Source organism: Blennius ocellaris (assembly GCF_963422515.1).
Source record: "Blennius ocellaris genome assembly, chromosome: 21".
Taxonomy (NCBI): domain Eukaryota; kingdom Metazoa; phylum Chordata; class Actinopteri; order Blenniiformes; family Blenniidae; genus Blennius; species Blennius ocellaris.
Genome location: NC_137670.1, coordinates 9201164 through 9227339, shown reverse-complemented (window position 1 = coordinate 9227339; position 26176 = coordinate 9201164). Strand labels below are relative to the sequence as shown.

Below are 26176 nucleotides of genomic sequence, written 5' to 3'. Positions count from 1 at the left end.
TGTTTAGTAGGGTGGCTAATCATCTTGGTTTTGCTTGGTGAAGATAACCTCAACTTAAAATCTATATCTGTTGCAATGGATGCTAATTTTTGCAAACCGGGTTTGGTGTGTGTCGATGCAAAAGCACAAAACCAACACCGGGAGGTAAATCGGTTTCTGACTTATGCACTTTATTCGATTTTACTGAACTATTTTAAGACTTCACTTCTACCTCCCTTCATTGACACTGCCTGATCAACTTATATGTAAAGAATGATCATTTCTGGCTGAGATTGTTTAGTTAACAAGTTGCTGATTGCTCTTGAGAAAACTTTTTGTTTTCCATCAATTTTCGGCTCCTTCGATTAAAGCTTGGTTGTTAAGCTCGCAACACACATTGATTGGTGCGTGCAGAGTGTTTAGACATCATTGTGCTGGACGTGTAGCAATTTGTGTGGTATTTACAACTGATTACAACACTCTTCATCAGCTTCATCTGAATAATCAGAGAAAAGAAATCCCAAATCGCTGTTGGTAATCGCTTAAATAAGAGCTTTTGAAGCATGTGTCATGGCTCCATTATTCTTCACCAAATGAAACGTAATGTTTCATGACCATGGTGCTTTTAAGCCATCGAATCATTTGCAGCCTCCTATCGGAGCTTTGCAGCTGTTTCTGCTGCCGCCGCCGCTGCTGCGTGGCGGCACTGCTTTTGTGACAGGATTTATGCTCGCACGCTGATGATTACACGCAGACGAGCGTGCGGTGGCGGGATGCACACAAGACAAGTTTTATTGACAAACACGCTTGGGCATGCTGGCCACAAGGATGGAAGGAAAAAAATTTTAAAAATCATTAAATCACTGAAAGCCTTCTTGCAGCACTGTTTGCTGTTCAAAAGATTCCCTCGGCAGTAAAGGAAAAATCAATTGGATGCACGCTCGGAGTCAGCTGGCACATGGCCAGCTAAATGTCCAGGGACGAGGAAGAAACGAGACACACCGTTAGGGAGCTAAATGAATGTGTGTTTGAGCAAAGCCACTCGATGGACATCTACTTTTTCTTCTCATTAGATATTCTGTTGCATTTCCCTTGTGTTGCTATTTTATCACAAACCCATGCCCTTTAATTAGTCGTCAATATTCAAGACTCGACAATCCATTCTTCATCCACCAATCACTTCAATCTCAAATTCAGTCCAAATATATGACTCGTCGTGAGGCAGCATCTGTAAGCCGCACGCCTTCTTCCTGGATTCTTGAAAAGAAAAATCAATGAAATCTATCTTCTCGTCCATCTGAAAAAATTTACTGAACATAATTGTGTTGTGTCTCTGGATATTTCCACTGAGGACGGGCGGGTGTGTCGCTTTCACTTTTCTTCATCATCCATTTGCCTCGCTCCTTCCTTTTATCCCCTCGATTTGGTTTAAATCTCTAAAAATCTCGAGGTCTTATGGCTTTTCTCTGATTACCTTGCACTCAGGGTTTAAAACTACAAGCCAGGGTTTCCTTGGCGATTTTCCACCTTGCAGGCAGAATACAAAGCACTTCTCCATCCATAAAGTTTTTTTTTCTTCTGTATTCTTGTAATCTAAATTGTGGAATGTGTTGTCTTAATGGTGCGTGTTTTTGTCAGATACAAATAAGACTCAGATGTGACTTAGAGTCTGGAAAATATGCACAGATAACTTCCTCCCACTGGATCTGTTGCATCCACACCAGCGTCATCTTCGCTCTATATTAACACAGAATAAAGACACTGCACACAACATCCATATGCAACAGCCACTTCAATCATTGTTCCTTATCCAACCTGACATTGCGGAAGAATTAATTGCCCAGAAAGCCAGTCCATCGCGTCCAGAATCAATTTAGTACCATGGTTAACCTTACACATACATGCTTTTTAACTGTGGGAAGACGTAGGAGTATCTTGAGAAAGCAGGAGCAGAATATGTTAAACAAGCATTGGTTTACTATGCTGCAGTATTAGACCATAATAATACTTTTATAACCTTAACCCTAAACCAATTTAGAATGTGAAACGTTTCATTCCATTTTCAGCTGCTTTTGTACTTAATTTTAGATGTTTCAACATTTTGTTCAGCATTTCTTAGACAAATATAAAGCAGTTTTGTTTGGTCCCCCCATTTTTATTTATTTATTTTTACAAAAAATTCAAAAATGTTCGCACTTTTAGTTGGGCCTGCTTTTAAAGACCTTTTAAGGCCAGGAGTTAAAAGTGCTTTTGAAAATGACTTTGTATGCAAAAATTAAATGAATACAGATCAAATATTTATATATTTATTTATATAAAGCCACTAGAGAAGGGCCACATGTGGCTTAAGATCTGCAGGTTTTGCAGACCCCTGGTGTAGTTCTGCAGGATGATTACAGTGTCAAGAAAATCCTTCAAACATAAGTGCGTCTGTAGATATTTAAGGTTTTCTTTGGTAATATATTGGAACACATTTTAACTTTTCCTTTGACAACCCATCAATATGAGCTCACAGAACATCTGTATGTTTATGTGAATCAATAGAGGGGCTTGCCTCGTGAATAAAACAAAAAGCACCATAAAAATCAGTGTAAAATACTGTTTATGCAGTCATTCCCAGCACTGCCTCTCTGTAAGCAATCAGAAAGTTGATGAGTCTCAGTGCCAGCCTGCTTAATTGAGCTGCGGCGAAGCCAAAAAGCTTTTTGGGTGATGGAAAACAACCACAAAAGAGAGAGAGGGAAATGAAAAACCCCCAGCAAGCAAGTTGATTGGCAGGAAAGGGTGCTGATGCTTTACTCCTCAAGGTCCATCTCGTATGCCAAACAGCAAATTAACAATACACATGCTCACTGGCTCGCTGCCTGTTTATAACACCCAATTCAATGCACATTTGTTTTTGCTTTTTTTTCCATTTACACTGACTTCCTGTCTGCTTCTTCTTCCTGTTTATTTGTCAGCCTTTCTCCCTTCTGTCAACGCTGCATCTCCCTTAACCCCAGTTAGCTTTCCGTCCTCTTCTCCCTTGATAATGATGACATTTCATTTTTGTTTATTTATTTATTTATTTATTTTTAGTTGAAGAGACAAGAAAAGTTCCCTCCGTCGACCCAGTTTATCAGACAGAAGTGAGAAAACCGCTTGAAAAGGCCATCGCTGGCACCATGAATATGTTAAGGAAGAAGCGATTAAATTGGTAAAGGCTCGCGCTCGTCCAATGCTAATTGGTAATTCAGCCCTTGTGGGGGGGGGGGGGGGGGGGTTTAGACAGAAACTTTAATGGCTCCATCTGCAGTTGGCTTATCGCAGTATGTGGAGGATCTGTGCTGTTGTGCTGAACACGGACTCATGGCAACACTCGCTCTCACACTATCGGATGTCCAAACACACCATTACTCACATTTGCATTTGCAGAATGGGCATCATTGAACGGCCATTTCCCTTGTTTGTTGGGCTTTAATTAGTTACGCATACAGTTTGAAAGGTCTCCAGGATTGAACATACTGGTGTTGAACATTTGGCATTGGAGCAGCTGATTTTCGGCCTAATTGCCGATTCAGATAAAAAATAGTATAAACTGTATTGGGTACATAGTGTTTAAAGCTTGAATAGCTTTCATTGTTTGGGATTTAGGGTTACTGGTTTCAAATAATCAAGATTCTTTCCTTAATCCAGAATACTCACATTTCAGGGTTAGTCAAAGACTGGAGTCAGAATGTCAGGACCTTTGTTTTTTTATTTTCAATAGACCTAGCTGAAAATACGGTTAGTCAAGATTTACTGTGTTCAGTTATGGTCTGACGAAGCCTATTATCAAGACATTGACAAAAGTTGGGATTATAGATATTGAGACATAAATTATTTCGACAAGTAAAATTAAGGTAAATAAGTAGATTAGATTGAGTGTTGTGTATGGGATAAAGGCCAAGAGTCAATAAAAATAATATGGCATGGTTAATCTTGAAGGTAAAGGCCCGGTTGTGTTTATTTGAGGTATGATTGGATTTATCTCAATGCATGAGGTTGTTGTTTGGTAAGATTTCTTCATTTGGTCTGAATACAAATGGACAAAAATTTTCCCAATTCCAGATCTGCAATCATGAGATGCATGATATTGACAGCTATGGATGTGTTTTTTTGTGAAGTGCCTATTAACTGTTCTTTTATATTGGAAGTACCTAATTGGAAGTTTGTATTATGGAAGAAGGAGGAAGACCAAATGAGAGTAGTGGACATTTATTGCAACGTAACTCAGGATTTTGTCTTCAATTCTAGAGTACCAACAAATACAGACACAAATATATCTGACTTTCACCCAAAAGCACTTTGATAAACCCACCACACACAACCGCACAGATTCACTCCGAGAGACTGATGAGTTTCTTCTCTGCCTCTGCTGCTCTCGCTTCACTCTGAGGGATGAAAAGATCTCTGCCTGTTCGTCTTTTCATCTCTGTCTTTTTGTTCCTTCTCTCTGTGCATCTCATCATCTCATTTACACTCCTGAGACCAGGTTTTTTTTTTTTTATTTCTTCCTTTCTTTTTTAGTTGTCCTTTAAGTTTCCGTTAATAATCTCTCGGCTTGAAAGCTTATATCCGAGGTTCATTCCCACCAAGGCGTGTCGGGAGCCTCTTATTCTATTCCGATGACATTTGGTTGTTCGGCTTTGTCCAGGTGAGTCTTTTGAACTTGCATATCAAAACAACAAAGATGCTTTAAGGAAGAAAAAAAAATCTAAAAAGTCAAAATCTGTCATTGCCAAAATCAGGCAAACACTACAATAAACAGAACAATGCACACAAAACCCTCATATAAAGGCTCCATTTTGAAGCTTCATGAAGGAACGTGAATGAAGCATTCCTGATGTCCAAAGCTCTTTTTGGAGGTTAAAACAAGCAAGAAGCCAGTTTGAGGAAAGAGCGAAATACAAAGAAAAAAAAAATATATATATGTGTGTGCAAATGCTTGGAATTGAATTAAAGTGTCTCTACAACATCTGTTCCACCTCCAAACATTTGTAGGTTTGTTTTAACCTTTGTGGCTGAATTCCTCTCAGCAGCCCCGTTAAAGATCAATTTCATGCAAATGTCGGTTCACAATTGGATTCAGATTACAGCTATAAAGTGAGCTGCAATTTGTGCAAGAACACGATCCTCTATGCATTAGTCTCTCCTCCAGCAGTGTGAGAAGTGGCTTGAGGTAGATATATGAGGAGATTCAGATTCACAAACACTGTGTGTGTGTGTGTGTGTGTGTGTGTGTGTGTGTGTGTGTGTGTGTGTGTGTGTGTGTGTGTGTGTGTGTGTGTGAGCATTTACAAGCTGCAAAGCTTTTCTGAGAGCAAAATATTAAATGCAATCTTAAAATATGTACAATCACTCATGGGGAAACTGCACAGAATGACTTCAATAGGCTGGCTCGCTAGGCTGGCCGTGTGTGTGTGTGTGTGTGTGTGTGTGTGCGTGTGTGTGTGTGTGTGTGTGTGTGTGTGTGTGTGTGTGTGTGTGTGTGTGTGTGTGTGTGTGTGTGTGTGTGTGTGTGTGTGTGTGTGTGTTGATCTGCAGCTTCGCCGCTCGCCTGCCTGCAGCGCTGCTTCCAGCTCTCTCTCTCTCTCTCTCGCTCGCTCTTTCCACGCCCAGCAGCTCCTCCCAGAGGAGCAAACCCAGATTCACACGACTTCATCAGACCGAGTCTGGTTATCCTCCACTTACATCTGTAAAGACTCTTTATCCCTTCATCTTTGTGAAATATTCCGCTGTGAAAAAAAATTTTGTTTGTATTAAGACCAGACACTGACCTTCCTAATTTATATAACTCCTTTGAAATTTCTTGCGGATAATAAATGTACGCACTCTCATATTTTGCTCCTTTCAAAATAAGTTTTATGTCATAAACTATTAAAAAAGGTGCAACTGGCTGTGCTTAATGCACATTAGTAAAGTCATGTGACAAGATAATGTTTAAAAAGGAGAAATTGCTTCATTTTTCATTTGATGTGCTGTACAGCACGTCAAAGAAACACTTCAATAATATATATGATCTGAACTCGATGTTTTTAATGGTCTCTTCTTTTTGTTATTTGTACAAGTGAGTGCAGCTTCTCTTGAAGACAATCTGGAAGTTCTCCAGGAAAAATTGGATGAATTGAGAAGTGTCCCTGAGAAGATCTTTTTAAAATCAAATTTGACACAAGTAATAATGTCATGGTGCACATTTTCAATTTCCTGTTTTATTTCAACATCCGTCTGGTTTTAGGCTGTTTGCCTTCACCTCCCAATGTCTGATTGCAGTTTCATGCCCTGATGTGTTTCACCTGGCTTGAGTATGATTGTCTTTACCTGGTGGCAGCCATGTAAACATACAGTACATAAACATTTTGTTGCCTTTTGGGGGTTCGTTTGCACGACAACAGTGCAGAGAGACAATGAAATCGCAACTTTGTAAAGATGGAACTTTTTGAAACATTGTCACCATGTCAACGAGGGAAATCACTGTTACTGCCCATGTGCACCATGGACATTAAAAGATCTGACTTTGCTGTTTCACTGTTTCAAATTTCCACGTGCTGCAGAAAAAATTCTAAACAACTATCATCCCTTGGCTCTGACTCCACACTGTCAGCATTCGGTTTTTTTTTCTTTTTAGCATTTTCTTTTGTATCATCACATTAAAAATGCAAGTTATTCACTGCAAGACTTTTAAAAATAATTTTATTTTATGTTCCCATAATTTCCAGATAAGCAGGTGTTTCTTTGTGATCAAGCCTTAACTTTAATTTCTTGCTTTGATGATCCCACCTTTTGAGATATTCCGGACTTGGCAAATGCACTTAAGTCCAGTCCAACAACAGGTGCCAAGAATATTTATTTTTGCTGCAGTGGATTGCAAATGTGCATCTGTCAGGCAAGCCCATGTGTTATACTGTACATAATAAGTGCCTGCCAAAGCTTGAACTGGAGCGTAGCAGCAGACATTTATCTGGAGGCAGAGTGTCACAGACATCAGGCCGTGTGAACTCCTGATAAAAAACAAACAAACAAAGCAGCATGGATTTCCAACAGAGTTTACTTAAAAACCAATTCCGTTTCTGCATGGGGTCAGTAAATGTAGCTTTTTGGATTCAAGGAAGAATATTTACAACATGAACTAAACCTGCAAAATGGACCTGAATAATTGGAGTAATCCACAAGAGCTTAATGAACATAATTGTGTTCAGCTTTAAAAACAATAATCCGTTAATGAGAAAACAAAATTGGAACTCGTATTAATTCCCAACTGAAACATCCAATAATCCTACTTACAACTCATGACATGGAAATCAATTACTTCTTTAAATACGTATTGCCACCAACTCAAAGGCCATTGTGCTTTCATATTAATGCCAATAAATATGGTTCAGGCATTGTTTGTCAAATGAAAACTGAAAATGTTTTTTAAATACATACTTATGTACATGTTTAACATTTTACACCACACCGCCTCAAAGCTACACAAGCTTTCAATAGAGATAAAAAGCAAAGTCATTCACACAACAACAGAGGTGAAGCCACAAAATTCAAAAGAGAGCTGAAATACTGATATAATGACACTTATGTGCTTTGTATGAGAACATAAAAACAGTTAAATCTGTTTAAAATCTCAAATATTTAGAAAGATGACCTCAAACTTTACACATTTTATCTACGTCACACAGCTTTGCTTTGGCGATTGAGAGGAATGAGCGGGCCACTTCTTTCAGATCCCTTCCATCACAGCCGATATCCAGATGCAGCCCGCCTGGAAAATAGTAAATGTGGTTACTGTTGACTCGCACTGTGAAGCTCTGCCTCTCCTCTCAGCACGTCATAAAGGGAATCAATCAAAAGTTAATCCGGTTGAAAGACACTCCGGTGTCTGCACTTAGATTTCCTGAAATCGGACAACACGATATAGGACTCGTTTTCATATCAAACAAACTTTTTTTTAAATGTATTTATTAACTTGCTGTCACTGTTTACTTTTAAATGAAGACTTCAGAATTTTGTTTGGAAATCACGATGCATCAGTCAATGTCCTTTTCATTAGATAAACTCATCTTGACAATGCTGTCAGAATTTTAAGTCAAGTTACCTTTTTTTATGACACTGATATCAATATCTTCACGGGACCTAAATGACCCCAGTGCAGATTCACTGTCAGTTTTGGGGCAAATTCAGTGGTAATCATATCAGCAGAGTTCACACTGAACAGGAAGACTGGCTCCAGCACATTGAAGTGGAGGAAGTGATATAAAAGATGGATAGAAATGCTGTATTCTTATCTATTTACTTTTTTATTCTAAATTACATTCATGTTAGTGTGTCACTTCGTTGTCGGTGGAGCAGAATATTTTATAGTGCAGCCGGCACGAGTGGAATTGTTGGACTTCAATGAACATGGGTTTCAACGTCACTGGATTTGTCACTGATGTGGTTTATTATAGAAATGCTTTTTAAATTAGCAATAGCCTGACTTTCAATAGCCTGACTGCCAAGTGCCATTTTACCATCCAAATGGAAAATGCCACAATAACCTGTTTCAGGAACATGCCAGCTAGTTGGAACTCCAATTTTAGTATCCTTCACATTTCTCAGTTTACTAAACACCCTGTATGTCCTTTATTTCAGTGAATAAGAAGATCAGTGCCCCCCTCCCACCATCGTATTATGCATATTATTTATTGACAGCGTGTTACAACAGACTTTATGGGCTATATTTCTGGACAATTTATATAATTTATACACTGATTTTGTATAAATGCAGCATCATTCGACTTGTATGGCCACTTACTGGTTTTCTAATGTGTTCCATTATTGTCCAGCCCGATGCGTTTTCGGCTGCACCTTCATCACACTGGCATACATGTTGTTGTCTTCTCTTGAGTTATCTCTAACTGGCCTCCAGCGTTGGCGCGAACATCCAATCAGTTGAGCGATTTGCCTTGCCATGGCCGTTTTCTCCGGTACGATTGGTGGGATCTTGCGAGATCCATCGGTCCCACGCTGCCATTCTTCAGAAGTTTCCACGAACACGTCGTCGGACTCTTCTGACGGGGCGACCGGGTGGAGCTGCACACCGCGCAGCTCCTCGAGCGTCACCGTGAGCATCGGGGCCTCGAGGGAAGGGATCAGGGCAGAGGTGTCAGAGTGGTGACGGCGAAGCGGTTTGGGTCCGAGGGCAGGTTTGGTTGTTGGGGAGATCTTGGGTTTGGGGGTATCGGGGGCGGGAATGGAAGGAAGGGGAATCTGCAGGGACAGTCTGTTGGCACGTGCCGTTGGGGAGGCGGCGTTGGACTTTGGACGCAGTTTCCAACCAAGAGGATCGTGTCCGGTGATGACAGATGTCTTTACAGGAGGTGGTGAGGAGCAGGATGAGGTGGAGGAAGCGGAGGAAGCGGAGGAGGAGGAGGAGGAGGAGGAGGAGGAGGAGGAGGAGGAGGAGGAGGAGGAGGAGGAGGAGGAGGAGGAGTGACCTGGAAAGATCCTCATGGGGGGGCAGGAGTAGCGCTTGGTTGTTGCGTGTGGTTGCAGGAGGGAAACGCCACGCTGAGGAGGCTGTGGCTCTTTCTTGTTCTTCCTCACCACAACAACTTCAGATGTCATGCGTTTCGCGAGGTCGATCGACCACCTTCTCCGATGCGATCGGGGCTTCGCATCCTTTTGCTGCGTTGCAACACATCTTGATGCCGTTTTGCCCTCGCAGTCACTCTTCTTCTTTCCTCTGAGGGTCACGTGATGATTTAGATCACTTCCACCGGCGCCGTTCGAGCTCACAGTGGCGTTTTTGGCACCACTGCCTTTGTTCATCGCGACTGGTGAGGTGAGAGTTCAACAACTGCTTCAAAAGGAGAAACGGAGAGGGAGGATGAGTAGACGCCCATGTTTACTTCTCAAGTTCCACGTTTCTCAACTACTGACCTTTCACAACTCGTGGTTATGTCAACATTCTCACATTGAGCTGATGAATTCTAAGTCACCAGTTTTTATTTAAGAAGCTCATTGTTGCTATCTCACAATGCCTTTGCTTATATGTGCTACAATGTTCACAATGTATTTATTCTAAGAATAAAAGAAGAGCCATTACAATTTTGAATGAATTACCAATAGACAACAACTCCACTCTCAACTCAAAAAGTAGTATTTTCGTCAATACCACCAACCCCAGATCTACCGAAGTACGAGAACACCACTAAAAACCTTGAAATTCAACAATATATTCAATTTCAGGAGACCTCAATTCATGTCCAGAGTAGATTAGAAAAAAAAAAAAAACCAGCTAAACAGCTGTGTATCAAATAAAAGGAGTTATGGGCAACATAAACTGATGGATAACATTATTTTTAGTTTGATATAGTTATTGTCCTGTATGTAAATTGTATATATGTATATACTGAATATTATATAAGACAAGTGAGATGTAGATGTTGTTCGTGCAAGTGTACTATGTGGTGTACAATGAACAATATTAGTAGTATTATTATAGTAATATTTTTAGTACGAATAATATCTAATCCTCTCATATGATGCAATGATATAAATCATAAAATAATGCATACAATTGATATATTTTTACATATTTTATTATTTAAATAGAGAAAACACAATGACTAAACAGCTAAACATTGACTTATCTGGTCAGCTTTAATCAAAATGTTGATTGAATTCAACCTTGAAGATTACAACGTTTTTAATCAACTTCACAGTGAAATCCTGAGACTTGAAGTTGTGTTTACCTGCGGTGCTGCGCTGATCTGGGTTTTCTTTCAGTGTGGCGTTATTCTTCTCACTCATCTGTCTTAATACTGGAGCCGCTCTGCCCCCCCCCCCCCCCCCCCCCAGCATCCCACCCAACGCCGACCACAACTTCCTCAAATGAATGCCCAGAAACTCAACAGTTCTCATTTCATACGCGGTCACCCATCCGGCCGGTTTCACAACAATACAAAGCGAGAACAGAGTGCCAAAGGAGGCAGCACAGAAACTGAATTTACAACTAAAAACAAAAAAAATGTCAGCATATAGCTTCTCCTCTTTTTTTTTTTTTTTTTTTAATCGAGTGCATTGATGATGCTCCACTCTCAGAAGGCCTCCTCACGAATAGAGAATCACCCTGTGCGACAATTACGGGCATTTGTTTTTCGAGGGTGTCTTCACTTTCTGCTTCATTAAGTCGACCTGCAGCTGCTTGTAGATGAACAGAGATGCTACTCTCAGCTGTATAGCTGGATGTATTGTTTGAGTTTGTTCTTTTATCGTTATTACTTCTAGTACTGATATTACTTTACATTTTGTGACATCTAAATTTCAAGGAAAACATTATGGGTCTAATTATTCCCTTTGCTTTGACATTTATGGAGACAAACGGTTGTTATTACAACATTCAATGTACAAAGTCCTTCCATCCCTGTGGCAAATACTGTATCTCTTTAAGAAAGATATTAAACCAAAATGTGCGCAAATTACAATGGAAACTTCAAGAATCTGTTGCTTACGCTGTTTGTGATTGGTTATATTGTTTTCTTTGTTCTTAGTTTGTCTCCTTGTATCAACCAGTAATTTGATCATTTAGGCCATGTTCAATGTAATAAAGCCAATGATGTAAAAATGTTTTGCAATTTTCAATTTAAAAATGCTAATAATGGAATTATTTGCCATTCTCAATGTAACAAAGCCAATAAAGTAATAATCTAGGCCATTTCCAATCTTATGAAGACAACAATTTCATAATTTTAGGCTTTTTCAAGCCAATGGTGTAATTACTTGCCAATCATGTAAGATGATTTGTGACATTTTAGCCATTTTTTTAGCACGTGAAGTGCTAAAATAATGGAAACCTATGAAAAGGTTTTTTTCATAGGTTTCGAGCAGTTTACCTATCAAAATTATTCTCTCGTAGCTTTTACAACAGTTTCAAAGTGTCTCTGAGTCCGTCGATCCTTCCACGTGTCGCATGTGTGCCGATCCTTCAACCTTTCTGGCGCGTGCGCTCCCACCTACTGCATGAACTGCATCCGACTCCGGAGCGCTTTGAAGTTGCGATCGCTCTCGGTTCCGAAGCCGCGGCTCCTTCGCCGGCTCCCCGTGTAATCCGCCCACAGGCCGCCGAGACCTTTGCAGGCTTACAGTGCGAGTAATTGGCAGGTTGGCATGTAGCCGCTGCTCGGTGCGCGCTCGCTACATTAATCTCAGTATAATGAAGTGATGTCAAACGCACGGGGATACTGTACGAAAAAAAAAAAGGGGGGGGGGGGGGGGGATTACAGCCGATCAGCACGGGATCCGCCCGATGATGAGAGAGGCAGAGGGAGGCAAGAGGAATTGTGTTGGAAAGACTTGACCTTTTGCCCGGTGTGCTTGTTCCAATAGAAATGTAATATATTAGCCTCAGCTCCCCACGTTGTCTGTCAATAGGTGCTTATTGATGCTTGAAATGTTAACAGCAGCTCTCTGCCCAGCTGGTTGCCTCTGCATAGTTGTTGTTGAACTTATTTGTCCTCGTTTACACCACATTTCTTGTTAACAGTTCAGAAAAGTCCATATATTTTTCACCCACAATATTGGTGCACTGGAGAAGTGATTCCCGAGTGATTAAAACTGGAGCAGACTGCAAGAACGATTTCAGAAAAACATGTTGACAAATGTCTCATTTTGATGTTGACAAGAGGATATGCGGGTGATACAAACACACAATGAGATCAACACTGGAGCTCATTTATAAAACGAAGACATTTTTTTTTTTAAGTCTGATTCCTTCTGGACTGAAGCAATTTCTTTTCCTTTCGATGGAAGGTTCAGAAAACGACACAGTGGGACAGCTTTAGAGAACTTAGGAATAGTTCAGTTAAGTTCATTATGCCTTTAGTTGGTGTTGCAAAAATCTGCTTGTATCAAAAGAGAAATCTTTTCAAGCATATAGTGGAATCTGTCGCCTTTTAAACCAATTATGTTGGTTTTATTGTCTTACAGCCTTTATAGGGCCAAGTTCTAACATGAAAATTTTTTTTTTACAAATAACATGTATTTATGTCCTGGATAATTTGGTGCACGTGTGCATGATTGACTTCATAAATTGGCAAATACAGAGATTAGCCAGCTACCCACAGATAAATGAAATTTCTCTCCCTTTTCCAACTGCGAATCCTCATAATCTAACTGGGAAGTTCTGCCGTCTTGCAGTGGCGATGGAACGACAGGAAAATGGAATTGATGTTTCTGCTAACAGGAAGCCAGTTTCCCTCATCTGTTGTGACGTCTTGTGAACCAGGTCGAAATCACAAGCAGCTTCTGAAAGAGAAAACTGATTGTTTTTCTGTTTATTTCTGATCTTGAAGGTTGTCGCTTATCAAAGAAATCACATGTGGAAGTTATTCGCATCGCATCTACCTTCCCTTGTGCACTTTGACGTGTTTCCTCACAGTACTGCTACATTCACCGTATAAACGATGCCAACAGTTCAAGGCCCCAGTATTGAATTCCCCTTGTGACCTTTGAACACCAAAGGTCGTGCAATCTTTTACTAACGAACTACTTCCTATCGACATCAATATCTGCGTTTTTTTTTCTGAAGGACAACTTCTTGCTTTGCCTCAAAATGCTAATGAAATGTGTGTTTTCTGGCTACATTGTGTCCCTCCTCAAACAATAACGAGGTTTCGACACCTTGACCTGCTCTTGAATACCAATTGTTCATTCCATTAAACCTCGCTTCGTCTAGTTTTCCTCTCGTACTGATCCGGGCTTATTAGGAGAATCTGTCCATATCCGACTGTCCTTCACAATCTCCTGTGAATGGAAAATGAAGCAGGATGGAAAGTTGATATGAATCCTGTGATCCTCCCGTAACTCATTTAGTTTTCTTCACTATCTTGAAAAAAATTATCCTTTCAGTGTTGAAAGTTAAAGCTTTTCAGGGGTTCTTTTTTGGTTAATATTTTAAAAATTGGATTTAGATTCAATCACACAAGTTTGTAATATTCCTCTGTGAGCTCTCTCTCTCTCTCTCTCCCAGCCCACCTTCCCTTTGCAACTGTGAATGTAACATAACTGTAACACACACACACGCGCACACACACACACACACACACACAACGTGAGCTGGAAAATGAAGGGTCAGTAATCATCATAAATGCATTAATTTCCATAATTATCCAGGATAATTAGACTAACTGAAGCAGGGTGACGACGCAGCTTTAATTTAAATGACTGCAGACCATTGTAACTAATGTCCACCATTGGCACATGGTCATCAAAATATGATGAAGGGTTTTTTGTTAAATGCTTGACTTTAAAGTAAAAGTGCATGACTGGTCTGAATTTCCATTGCACTGCAGTTTGCATGCATTCTGTAATCAACTCCATGAGTGATGTCAAGTGTAAACAGGCGGATTTTGTGCACATTAGGTCTGGTTTACATGAGGAAAAAAACATCTACTGAAAACTGTTGTTTTCCAAACATGAGAAGATCAGTAACAAAGTCAAAGTACAACACAAAAACATCTTATGATTAATAAATAAAAGTCAGGGGGGCAAGCTGAGATGTCTCTCACCACAATAACACCAGTGTCTCTGCTAAAGGTTGTAAAAAAACCAAAAAAAAAACAGGCAGCTGCATCATAAACAACTGAAATATATGGAGACGTTATAAATCACACAGCACATTGTACATTAATTTATTAGCAGAAAGTCCTTCCAGCGTTTTGCACTGTCTGAAACACATGGCCGGTATTTTCATATTCATTAAGGCAAACATAAAATAGCATGAAATCAGTAGTGTTTACTTTTGCTTCTGTCAGACAAAGTCATCTGACTAGTAGATCACTACGGTGGCTCAGAAGGGCCAACATCACAACACAACAGCAAAAACACACAATGGCCAAAACACAATGGCAACTCGCCACAACGCAACAGCAAAAAGCCACAAAACGTGTTGTTTGCAGTTATGTTGTGACTTTTGCAGTTGTATTGTGCTGTTGGCCCTTCTGGGCCACCATATCCACACATCGATCAAGTTTGCACACTTTTTTGTACCGCACCATTGTTTCTTACCTTTAATAAAAATATTTTTCAATATTTGCAATTCATTGTGAAATACAGTTCAAAAACTTAATACACAACAAATCCATCATCCGATTTCATTCCGTTGTTGCTGCTCAGTAATTGGTGGTTTGGTGTCTCATAAGTTTACTGATAAAAGTCGAATGTTTATTGTCTGGTAAACAAGCTATGGGATCTTTTTTAGAAGGCACTGACTCCCCTGAGACACCGAAGTCTTTCTAACTAAGCCAGATAACAGAGAGCCAGGAGAGCCACTGGCCTGTAATTGGAAGGTGATGGATGGATAGAGATGTGAGAGAGAAAAGAAGGTTGAAGCGGAGGGGAGGGATGTGATTTGGATTGAGGAGGGGAGGACTAGATGATCTGGGAGCCAGTGGACAAGCAGATAAATCTGCTGTCTTTCTCCCTTTCTCCTTCTCCCTCGGATCCATCCATCTCATCTATCACCAGTCGTTATCTCCTCTTCTTCCCCTCCATCATGCATATTTCCTCAATTCTCGCCTTTGTCCCCATCCCGTGTTGGGTCTCTCCACCAATCTGTGCTCTCTTTCTGTCTTCCAGGCCTGGCTGACAGAGATCCACGAGTACGCCCAGCAGGACGTGGTCGTCATGCTGCTGGGCAACAAGGTGAGGCAATGTTGCCAGAGCTGAGAGATGGATGGACAGATGGACTCGTGGAGGGTGGGAAGGAGGGATCGTGGTCGGTGGTACACGGGGAGCCGGATGGATTTGAAAGCATGGAAGGAGTAGTTTGTTTCATTTTTTTTGCAGTGGAGCCTTTTCAATGTGACAATTTGTAAGCAAGCATTCGAGTTTTGTTTCAACCTCGACAACAACACAAAGCAGCCAATCAATTGTGACATAAAAGTAGGCCTGCATGTTGGAAAAACACGTTTATTTTTTTTTAAATCTGAAAGAAATCGAAATACTTATAGGTGTTTGAACAAAATGTGCTGCTACATATTTTTCAAACCAGATCTTGATTTTTCATGCAATGCAACAATACATTTAAATAATCCAGGTGTTAAACTTACCTACATGGTCTTTGTTCGGTCAATAAATGAATGAATTTATCAATAAAACTCAAAATACCTGCTCGAACTAGTGTACATCCACATGTATGTTCAAAAGTGACGGAGAAAGCCTGAGCCTGTCCGGCTATAAGGTGCTACACGTGTGCGTCTGAAACATACAAGAGAAAGTCGTCTGCATATTGCTTTCCAATGCTGCTTTCTGACTCTGTGTCCAATGATGTCTTCCAGGCCGACTCCACACATGACAGAGTGGTGAAGCGGGAGGAGGGAGAGAAGCTGGCCAAGGTGGGCTTTCTTTCTACAGCAACACACACACACACACACACACACGTGCAGTTTGACACATGTCGCAAGAATAGACAGACGTGCTGTGCTCTATCTGCCCACGCAGCCATGTGGAGACTGAGTGTCTCCCTCCATGCCTCCCGTGTGGTTGCGGTGTCTTGATTAGTGAGGAATTACATATTAATCCAGACATGTAACGTTGTTATTGTTTGGGATGAATGGCGAGGGACTGTCGGTGGGCAGTGGGGGGGCTACCTAACTTAATTTTCCGTACCGTTACACTCAGATAAGATAAGTTGGAGCAAATATGAGGTGTTGGGGGAGGAGCACTGCGGCAGCTGCCAAGCGAACAATGGAGATGTTCACACATAGAATTAGATTTCGCCACTGAGGAGGGAGCATTGTTATAGTCCTGCTGGGTTCTTTTTTGGGAGCAAATTAGGCATAAAATCTCAGCACTCATTGACCTTCTTGAATGGTAACGATCTTGTCACTGGGTTCAGGTGCTTCACTGAAGTCCTCATGCTCCAAATCCTGACTTAATGGAAAGACTTTGTCTTTTCCATCAGCATCAGGGGCTGAAATGACACCTAATCCCTGATGTGTCTCTGTGCAGGAGTTTGGAGTGCCCTTCATGGAGACGAGTGCTAAATCTGGACTGAATGTAGAGCTGGCCTTCACTGCTGTGGCCAAGTGAGTCTCACATACACTCACCACACACACACACACACACCGTAAGAAGCACTGATAGACCTGGTGCTGCGTAACCACAGTACGGACAGTGAAAACCCAAATGAAGCAAGCACTTTGAAATTTACAAGGCAATCTAGTGGAGCAACAGTTCAGTTTTGGTTGAATTAGTCATACTACTTACAAGTTGAAGGTCTTGTTTATGCCACAATGATTTGCCATGTAAACTGGGCCTACGTACCAGTTTGATATGTAAACATAAATCATAAGACGACTCGTTTCGTGGCTGAAAGATGAATTTTCAAAGTGCGTGAAGATGAGCCACAAGATCTTTGGTCACACGTCACGTATTCACTTCCATTCGACGTCTTTATGTTTGACAAGTGCACTTTGAATTGTCAGTCTCAATGGTTTCTTCCGCTTACAACCAGTTCTAAACATAATAGGAGAAACTTAGATGTACCATGCTGGTAATTATAGGGAAAGGGAAGGTTATTAGACTTATTTTTGACATGTTGTTCATCACATTTGCATCCCTCCCCCCCAGCGAAGATTTATTTTAATAGAAAAATGCCACTTTCGTAGGGTCACAAATTAAAGAGTCACCTGGGGAAATAGAAGCCAAATAATGACAAGTCTCTGACAGATACTTTATAAGAGTAACAGGAATGAGGAAGCGTTTTATTTTTGAGTGTCTGTGTCGGAACGTATGGGGCCGGACAGTTTGTGTGGAAGCTGTTCCACATTTACTGCCTCGTTATGGCAGCAGGCCGCAACGTGAGCAATGGAACACAGTCAGGTACATTCACACACACAATATGAAAGCTCATGTCAACAACTTTTTTTTTTAAATTTAATTCTCCATCTATGGCCCTGTGTTTTCTCCTTCCTGTGACTCATCTTGCTTCGTCTCTCTGTTTGCTCTCAAGTGTTTTAGTTTACTTCTCTTCAGCTGTCCTTCATTTGCACAACACACGTCAGTTAGAGCAAAAGCAACAAAACCCACGATGTTGGAGGAGCGAGCCACGGAACGACAAATACACCATCGTCACACTGCTACATTGAAATAATGTTGCACAAGCCTCTTTTCAAAAACTGGTTGGGACGGTATGTAGAATGTGAATAGAAAGAGTAATACAAACTATCAATTCAAATTGAGATTTTAGATTAGATTCCATATTGTGCCCATACATAATTCTGAGCAACGGTGTCTTCAGTGGCAATCGAATCGCCAACCCTGGAATCGGAATTTGATGGATTTAACTGGTTTTGGGTGGTTACAGATGCAATGGTATAGTATATAAACTCATTTTTGACCTATAATCGAGTTTCAGAGCTCCAATATTATCCACATATAAGTGCACTGACGGGTATTTTCGTCTGGATTAAGACTGCGTTGTTGTTTCTTCACTTTTAGACAAGATTCTTTGGTCCTTTTCACTTTCTGTTGCTTTTATAAAATAATCCCTGCCTTGTGCATTTCCATCATTTTTAAAATAAATGTATATCTTGGAATATTGTTTATTATTATAGCTTGACTGGATCATTATCACCTTAGATCACATTGGTCAGGGTTGGTAAATATAAGGCCCATGAGCCAAAACTGATTTGCTCGAGAGGCAGTTTTGTTAAGATCATAATAAAAATATTCAAACAATTGTTTCTAAAGCAGCATCTTTCAGCAGATTTCCTATTTAAATTCAGTCAAGAACAAAGTCATTGGCTTTTTTTCTTCTTCTTTTTTGGAACATTAAAAAATAAAGTATGAGCCTCATTGAGCAGACATGGTTTTTGGTCATTTTACTGTATTTCACAACAAGAACCAGAAGTAAAACTTTAGACATTGAAGTTTTCACTCACTCAAAGAGACAAATTGGGATTTATTCAAAAATATTGACAAACTATTGAGGTACATAAAACGCCTTTAATTTAATTCATTAAAAGTCTTGAACTTTGTAGAATTTTCTTTTCATTTTATAATTAAACTCTTTCTGTTGATCCGTCACATTGAATCCTAATGAAATATGTGTAAGATGGCAAAATTTAGAAAAGTTCAAGAGGTATGAACCCTTTTTCAAGGCAATGTATTCTGCCCCTCAACTAAAATTAGACATTTCAACTTTATTGAAACATTCTGTGACCCAAATGTGCAAAATATTGCTTAAAAAAAAAACCCCAAAACCATTAAAACATTAAACTGATATATTTTTTCTGTTTGTCAGAGAGTTGAAGCACAGGACCATGAAGGAACCCGACGAGCCCAAGTTTCAGCTCCAGCAGTACGTCGACAAAGAAATGAGGACCGTTGGCTGCTGCAGTTCATAGACCGCCATCTTAATGTGGTGTCGGTTTGTGTGTGTTTATGTGTGTGTGTGCGAGAAAGAGAGAGTGAGAAATCAGGCCCATTCAAAATGGCCCTGAATCTCTTGAAGTTTGTAATATTCCTCTGTGAGCTCTCTCTCTCTCTCTCTCCCAGCCCACCTTCCCTTTGCAACTGTGAATGTAACATAACTGTAACACACACACACACACACACACACACACACACACACACACACACACACACACACACACACACACACACACACACACACACACGGCCAGCCTAGCGAGCCAGCCTATTGAAGTCATTCTGTGCAGTTTCCCCATGAGTGATTGTACATATTTTAAGATTACATTTAATATTTTGCTCTCAGAAAAGCTTTGCAGCTTGTAAATGCTCATCTTGTTTAAATTGATGGACTAATCTAAAACCAATCCCGTTGAAGTAATCGAAGAACATTTGTACAGACACACAACTGCACCAACTATAAGCTGTCAGACAGCACCGTGTGCTGTTTATGTACAGGAGATCATGTGGTTTAATATTACTGATTATACGTCTGTGAAACTTCCTTTCTGCTCTTAAACTTTTCTACACAGTCGACAATAAGTTTGGTGTTTCATCATGAATCTGCTCGCAATTAGTAAATGACATTGCATGCAGACCACAACATCATCATCAGCAAAAGTTCGGACACTCCATTTAACTTTTGTTGTCATTTCAAGGAAAATGTTTCTTTTGACAAAAAAAAACCCAACGTGTTTCTCATGTATTGAATTTGAAGTAATCCTAAAGGGAATAGTCAAGCTTTTGAGAACATCGGCGGTGTAATCTGATCAAGCGAGTAGCTGGAGTTTACTATAATTAGTAGTTTCCTGTAAAAAAAAAAAAAAAAAAAGATTGTCAAATCTCACTTACAGGCTCTAATCAACAGTATTGTTATTGTGATCATCACCTTTAAAGAGTCACTGTGCAGAATTAACAGGTTGTTCTTAATAAACTGAAAATCTAAACATGTTTTTCAACAAATTACTTTTGAATCACTTGATATTGAAAACACACATACATACACACACAATGCCAACCTTGATCAATCTGAATACACGTCTAACTACCTACTACTTTTTCAAGGAGATGAACTAAACAGAAACTGAAGTCCTTATTACATCCTGAAGAAATTCATATTTATTCGATAACCTGGCATGTTCTTGAGAAAAGAAAAACTGCTTTGCGCAATCCAGTCAGCCACAGCATTTCAAAAAAGCCCGTCACTTCTCAAAATACATAATTTCTACAGCCTATATATGGGTGCTGCTGCCATCTGCTGTTCAGTTTTGGTCTGTGTTCAAGCTTTAGGCAGGTGTCGGTACTTTACTAGTGAGTAAAGAAAGTTGTTACTATCGTTCCTAAAAGACCCGAGAAGTTGCTAAAGGATATCAGTTTAATAAATTATGATGTTGGAAATGATATGACCCCTCTGGCCAAATCTGAAATTGTAATTCTTTCTTTTAAGTTGTTTTAAAGTGGATTTTTGACATCCCTACTTCATGTACACACAATGACTGAAATGCTACGTTGCTCCTCGCTGATAATTTTTATTGTGCTCCATAATGCACCAATACATCACAGGAAGGTCGTTATAAGTTTGACACTTAGGTTCAGTGGGATTCATAGAGACTGGATATAATTACTGCATTTGTGTATGTATATAACGAAATTCAAAGATGTTTTAAAACTCCAAAAGAAGCTGTAGTAATTTTACTTCTTTTTTTTGTTACACATACATTATTAATTACTCTGCACATTTTGTACACGTCAAAATGAATTTTCTACTCAGTCCAGGTGAAATCGTGAACCATGTACAGGGCAGGTGTTAGAAGTGCCATTCTTGTACTTACAGAATCATATAAATTACAACATTGATTGCATATATTTTCCCCATATTTATTTATATCCAGTTATAGGTGTTGTGTCAAGGTCTATTCATGACCTTTTTTCATGTATTATCAAAATGGTTTTATACAGAAATCAGCTCATGTTGAAATGCTATCGATCATGAAATAACACTTACACACTTTCTGAATAAACCCGTGTCATTAATTGTTATCTGGTAAACTGTATGCTGTATCTTGACTTACGATGATTTGTATTGTATCAATCTCCTGTATTCACAATAAAGAATCAGCTCAGAGTCACTGTGTTTTTCTTGTGGGTGTATACTCCCACCTTGTGGTCATCTCTTGTATTGCTCATGTCGATCTGAAGACGGGCATCTTTTTTACCTTCTTGTACCATCTTTGGTTAATTTTCTCAGGCCATGAACAGTCATGTGGAAGAACTGAGTGGAAACTGAAGTTAAAAAGACGGAGGTTTAAATGCGAACAAATGCAATATCAAATACCATTTTTTAATCCCAAAGGGAAACTTAAATATAATAAAGTCAATAATAATGCCAGGCATAGCATTATCCTACAGATCCTTCAGAAGGTGTCACAGCTGCGGTAAATAATGTGATAAGACATAACACTGTTTCTTGGAAATAAAATATTGTATGTGCAGTTTGCTGCAAAAAAAAATTACATCCATAATTCTAGTTTTATAGTTATTGTAAAACATTTTTAAACAAAATTCACTTATATAGCACTTTTTCACCGATTAAGAGCACCCGAAGCACCTTACAAAATTAGGCTCTGTTTACGCAACGTATTCAGGCGAAAACTTAAACTTTCATTGCATTGTGACTTATTTTGTGGCCGTGTCAAAGCTCCAATTCTTTTTTTCCACACCAGACCTAATTCGGATATGTTTCTACACGCAACTGCTTCAACTCTTCCAGCCTGATTGCTGCTTCCTGTCTCTCACCTGTGCCTGATTGTGTAATTGTCCTCACCTGGTAGCAGTGGTATATATTGGCAGTCTTCTATGCGTTCTGCTTGTTGACTTGTCTGTTTCTATGTGTCTTAGTCTGTGTCCTGTTTTCCACTGGAAAGTTTCCGGTGCTTCACGACGTGTCTCTTGTGATTTTGTATACTTTTTGTTGTTGTTGTTTATTCAGATTTTAGTCGTTCCTTATCATGCTTAAAGACAAGCTTCTGTTCCACCAGCAGGCTGGTGTACAGTCGTCCTCTGAGCCAAATGCCACACATCGAAACAGGTTTTCTTTAACCTGGATTGAGATATGTGTGACAGGTTTGCCGAACTTTAAAAAAAAATGTATAGTGAAACCTTGAACTGAATGTGGGAATTGACTGGTATGAATGGCATAGATTTGCGCAGCACTCTGCAAGATTAAAATGCGAGCATGTAATCACCTGGATGTTTGGTAAATGAGGGCTAAGCATCTTGAGAATGTATTTCCTAAAGTTTTCCTTCATTTTATGTGACTGGATTCCAGGAATGTATTCACATTTTCAAAAAACCTGTAAATCCACCTCATTTAGTTTTAAGATCTTGGTCTGGTCTTGGTTTGCATCAATTGTTGCACTTAAAGCTCCTAAATTTGGATAGGAGCAAAAAAAAAAAAACTAATGATAAAAATTCGAACCTTATCTGTAAATCTAGAGGACTGGAGTTTCTTGCACTTCAGTCTACACTGTTTTCCAAAATAGTTTTGAATGGCAGATGGTCTATGTGAAAGGAGGATAAAGTGAAAAGAATGAAAACTAAGTTTATAAATATAGTCAATGGTAACATAAGGCTATAAAGATTTATGGAAGAAGATATCAATAAATGACTAACCCAACACTATACTGCTACACAATGCAACAAAAGGGATGTAGACCATCAGTCCTTTGCAAAAGTAGACAAAGTTTTGTCTTGGGATGTCATAAAGAATAAAGGTTTGAGTTAATTTACCCACAACTTGCATTTACCTGAAAGTCCTCCCGAGAGCTTTTCCAGCTGTCTGAGTTATCCTGTATTCCTCAGCCACCGCTGCAGGTTAAGTAATTCCGCAGCAGCACCACTGTATTGACTGGAAAAGACTAACTGCTGTGCTGGCATTTTTTTTTTTTGTCTCAACTCCCAGGAAATGTTTTTTAGGACTTGTAGGGTAGGAGCCATATACCTCTGAAGCCAGATTTCATGACATCTCAATCGATTTCGGCCAACCGGTTCAGCGATATGGAAACTGGGATTTTAAGCTCTGTGCACGAGCGCCAACAGGCCGTTGTTTCAGTTCTGTGTGGTTATGTTGACACATCCTCCCCCCTGAAAATGAACAGTGGAAGTAAAGTCCAACTCATTGTCCACTTGAACTTGTACAGTCACAGGGCAATTGTCAAACCTGAAGTATCCATGGCAGGAGAATACAGGGACTGTTTTAGATTGTAAAGATTTAATTGTGTGTCGTCTAAAAGCCATACAACAGGAAGGATATACACTTCCTGAACAATGGCAGGACTGCCCGGTGCTGTTGTGGTCAGATTGGTCATCATGTGGCTTTGGTGGTCGAGTTAAAAAGCGGTTAAGAGAAATTTGATTTTAAATATTTATTCGATCACAATTTGCTGTTCTGGAAAAAGAAATGTCTATTTACATTTTAAACACGGCCGTTATCCTACCTTCTGGATGGATGGTTAAGTTAATGGATGAATGGACATTTTAAAAAGACGTCATACTATGCAATTCAGAATAGGTTTCCTTGTGACATCGGTACACTTTAATAATTGCAATCAATTTGTCCAGCAGCTGGAAGCCTGTATTAAACAGTGGGATCAAATTCTAGTGGCTGAACTGAAGAAACTTGATGCTTCCACTCTGTGTTGAAAAGAGGGAATGCTACACCATGGTAATCAGGCTCCTGTCCCAACTATTTTGTGACCTGTAACAGCCATCAATTTTTCAATTGGCTCATTTTGTGGATGAAATTGTAAAAATTCTCAGTTTCAAAATGTGCTATGCTATCTCAGTTCTACTGTGAATAAAATACTGGCTGGTGTGATTTCAAAGTAATTGCATTTTGATTATATTTACAACTTGCACTTTGTCCCAACTATTTCGGAATTAGGGTTGTACATTCAATAAATGTGTGAAGCAGAAAAGGTGATAATAGCAGCCTCTGGTGCATTTTAACCTCAAAGGATCAAACCCACAGATAGAGGCTGTGCTGACCTGAAGGAAACCATGACTAACAGAACACAGAGTAAGTGCAGGAGCATGGTAACCCAAGTGTCCTGAATTTGATCGGTCAGGAAATGTTCAAATAAAAATCCATTATATCGCACAACATGGTAGAAGAGAACTAAAAGACCAATGCCAACAAGAGAACAGGTCAACATGGCACAGGTAAAGGACACGGCGTAACAACGTAAACTGCCATAGTCACAACATGAACGAACCTTAAATTAAAACTTTGGAATGTGGAATGAAGGCAATTTAGTAATTATGGCACTGAAAGTCATAACGCATTCAGAAAGCGTTGATCTACTGGCATAATGTCTCTCAATAACAAAAGTTCAGCAAAAGAAAAATTCAACAGCAATATCAGGCTTCTGAAAAGTGTGTTCATTTCGATGCACTAAATGTTAGCTGAGCCTCCTTTTGCATGAATTATTACAGCAAATATTTGGGCACCTGCCATGTAGCACCTGCCTGCACGGACTGAGGTGCAGGGCAGGAGCAGTGTGCAGCCAGAATGAAGGTGCCTGTGAGCCTTTTTTTTTAAATTCTTTTAACACATTTAAATGCTTAATTGCATACAAATTAAAAGACAACCTTTGCACATTGACAAGTCTGACTTTGGGCAGACTGATTGAAATACAGACAGAAAACTCTCCACACGCATTGACAAATAGTTTTGCTACAATAATGCCCCTATACCTTTAAGTACATGACGCTGAAGAGAAAGACGCAACAAATCTACATGATGTTCTAGCCATTTTTGGCTCAGTCGAGTGTTCTCTCTCTGTGTTATTTTGTCCTGTGTTGCTCGTGGATAAAGCATTTCGGTGCATGCTTGATCAACGCTGTGTGTCCAGACAGACTGTGACTCAGACTCTGACTAATGGTTATTCCAATTTCCTTCAAACGTCCAAGTCTGGAACACTATGGCAATGACACCCAGCGATATCTTCCCCTTTTCCTTGTTTACTAAATTCAGGAGCATTTATTGAAAAATGTGAGTTGAAGTACTGCTCTAACGCCATAAACACTGTCTCATTGCCCCTGCTCGGTTGTGTTTTCTGTCTCATTTTTTTTTTTCTTCCATGACGGAACTCAAAGATGCAAGACTTTTTGGCTGTACACAAAGTTGTCTCAATCTTGGTCTGCTTATTAGAAGGGAGGGTTGTTGCACAGGTCTACTTTGGACTGGCGATAATAAAAGTAAGGATGCTCACAAATGTGCAGTTTTATCACACAGAAAAAGTGTTGCATATATTTTTCAGTGTATTTTAACTCGAATTGGTTATTTATGCTTTCAAGGTAAAATTATTTTCTGTCTGTACAGTAAGTGACAGGTGTACCTTGTCTTTTATAGTAGATAATGCTCGTAAAAAAAAAAAAAAAAGTAACTTAACCTTCAAACTTCAGATAAACTAATATTCTCGTATGGCTATATAGATTACATCCTGCAATAAAATAATTCATTCTTTCTATAAACACTAAAGATGTTTGCATGTTTAACATGTTCATTACTATGTACGAGTAACACAAAATGTCATTATTCTATGATGAGGATCAGTTATAAACACTTTTACACCAGATTATATAAATCTGTCATAGTTAAGCCTCACAAGTCTCAACAGGAATACATATGAAGTAAACATTGCAAAAATAAAGACAATGAATTAAA

General features: G+C 39.5%; 1 protein-coding gene across 1 annotated transcript in view; it reads left to right on the top strand.

Annotated features, from left to right (window-relative positions):
* rab26 (RAB26, member RAS oncogene family) overlaps nucleotides 1-19385 on the top strand; it is a gene marked incomplete at both ends in the record, with an annotated part of 80573 nt that extends 61188 nt beyond the window's left edge. Inside the window, 4 exons of the mRNA XM_080517599.1 lie at nucleotides 15613-15678; nucleotides 16314-16370; nucleotides 16987-17063; nucleotides 19283-19385. Coding sequence (XP_080373725.1) covers nucleotides 15613-15678; nucleotides 16314-16370; nucleotides 16987-17063; nucleotides 19283-19385 — 303 coding nt within the window. The remainder of the gene's footprint in view (nucleotides 1-15612; nucleotides 15679-16313; nucleotides 16371-16986; nucleotides 17064-19282) is intronic.
* Between the last annotated feature and the right edge of the window lie 6791 nt (nucleotides 19386-26176).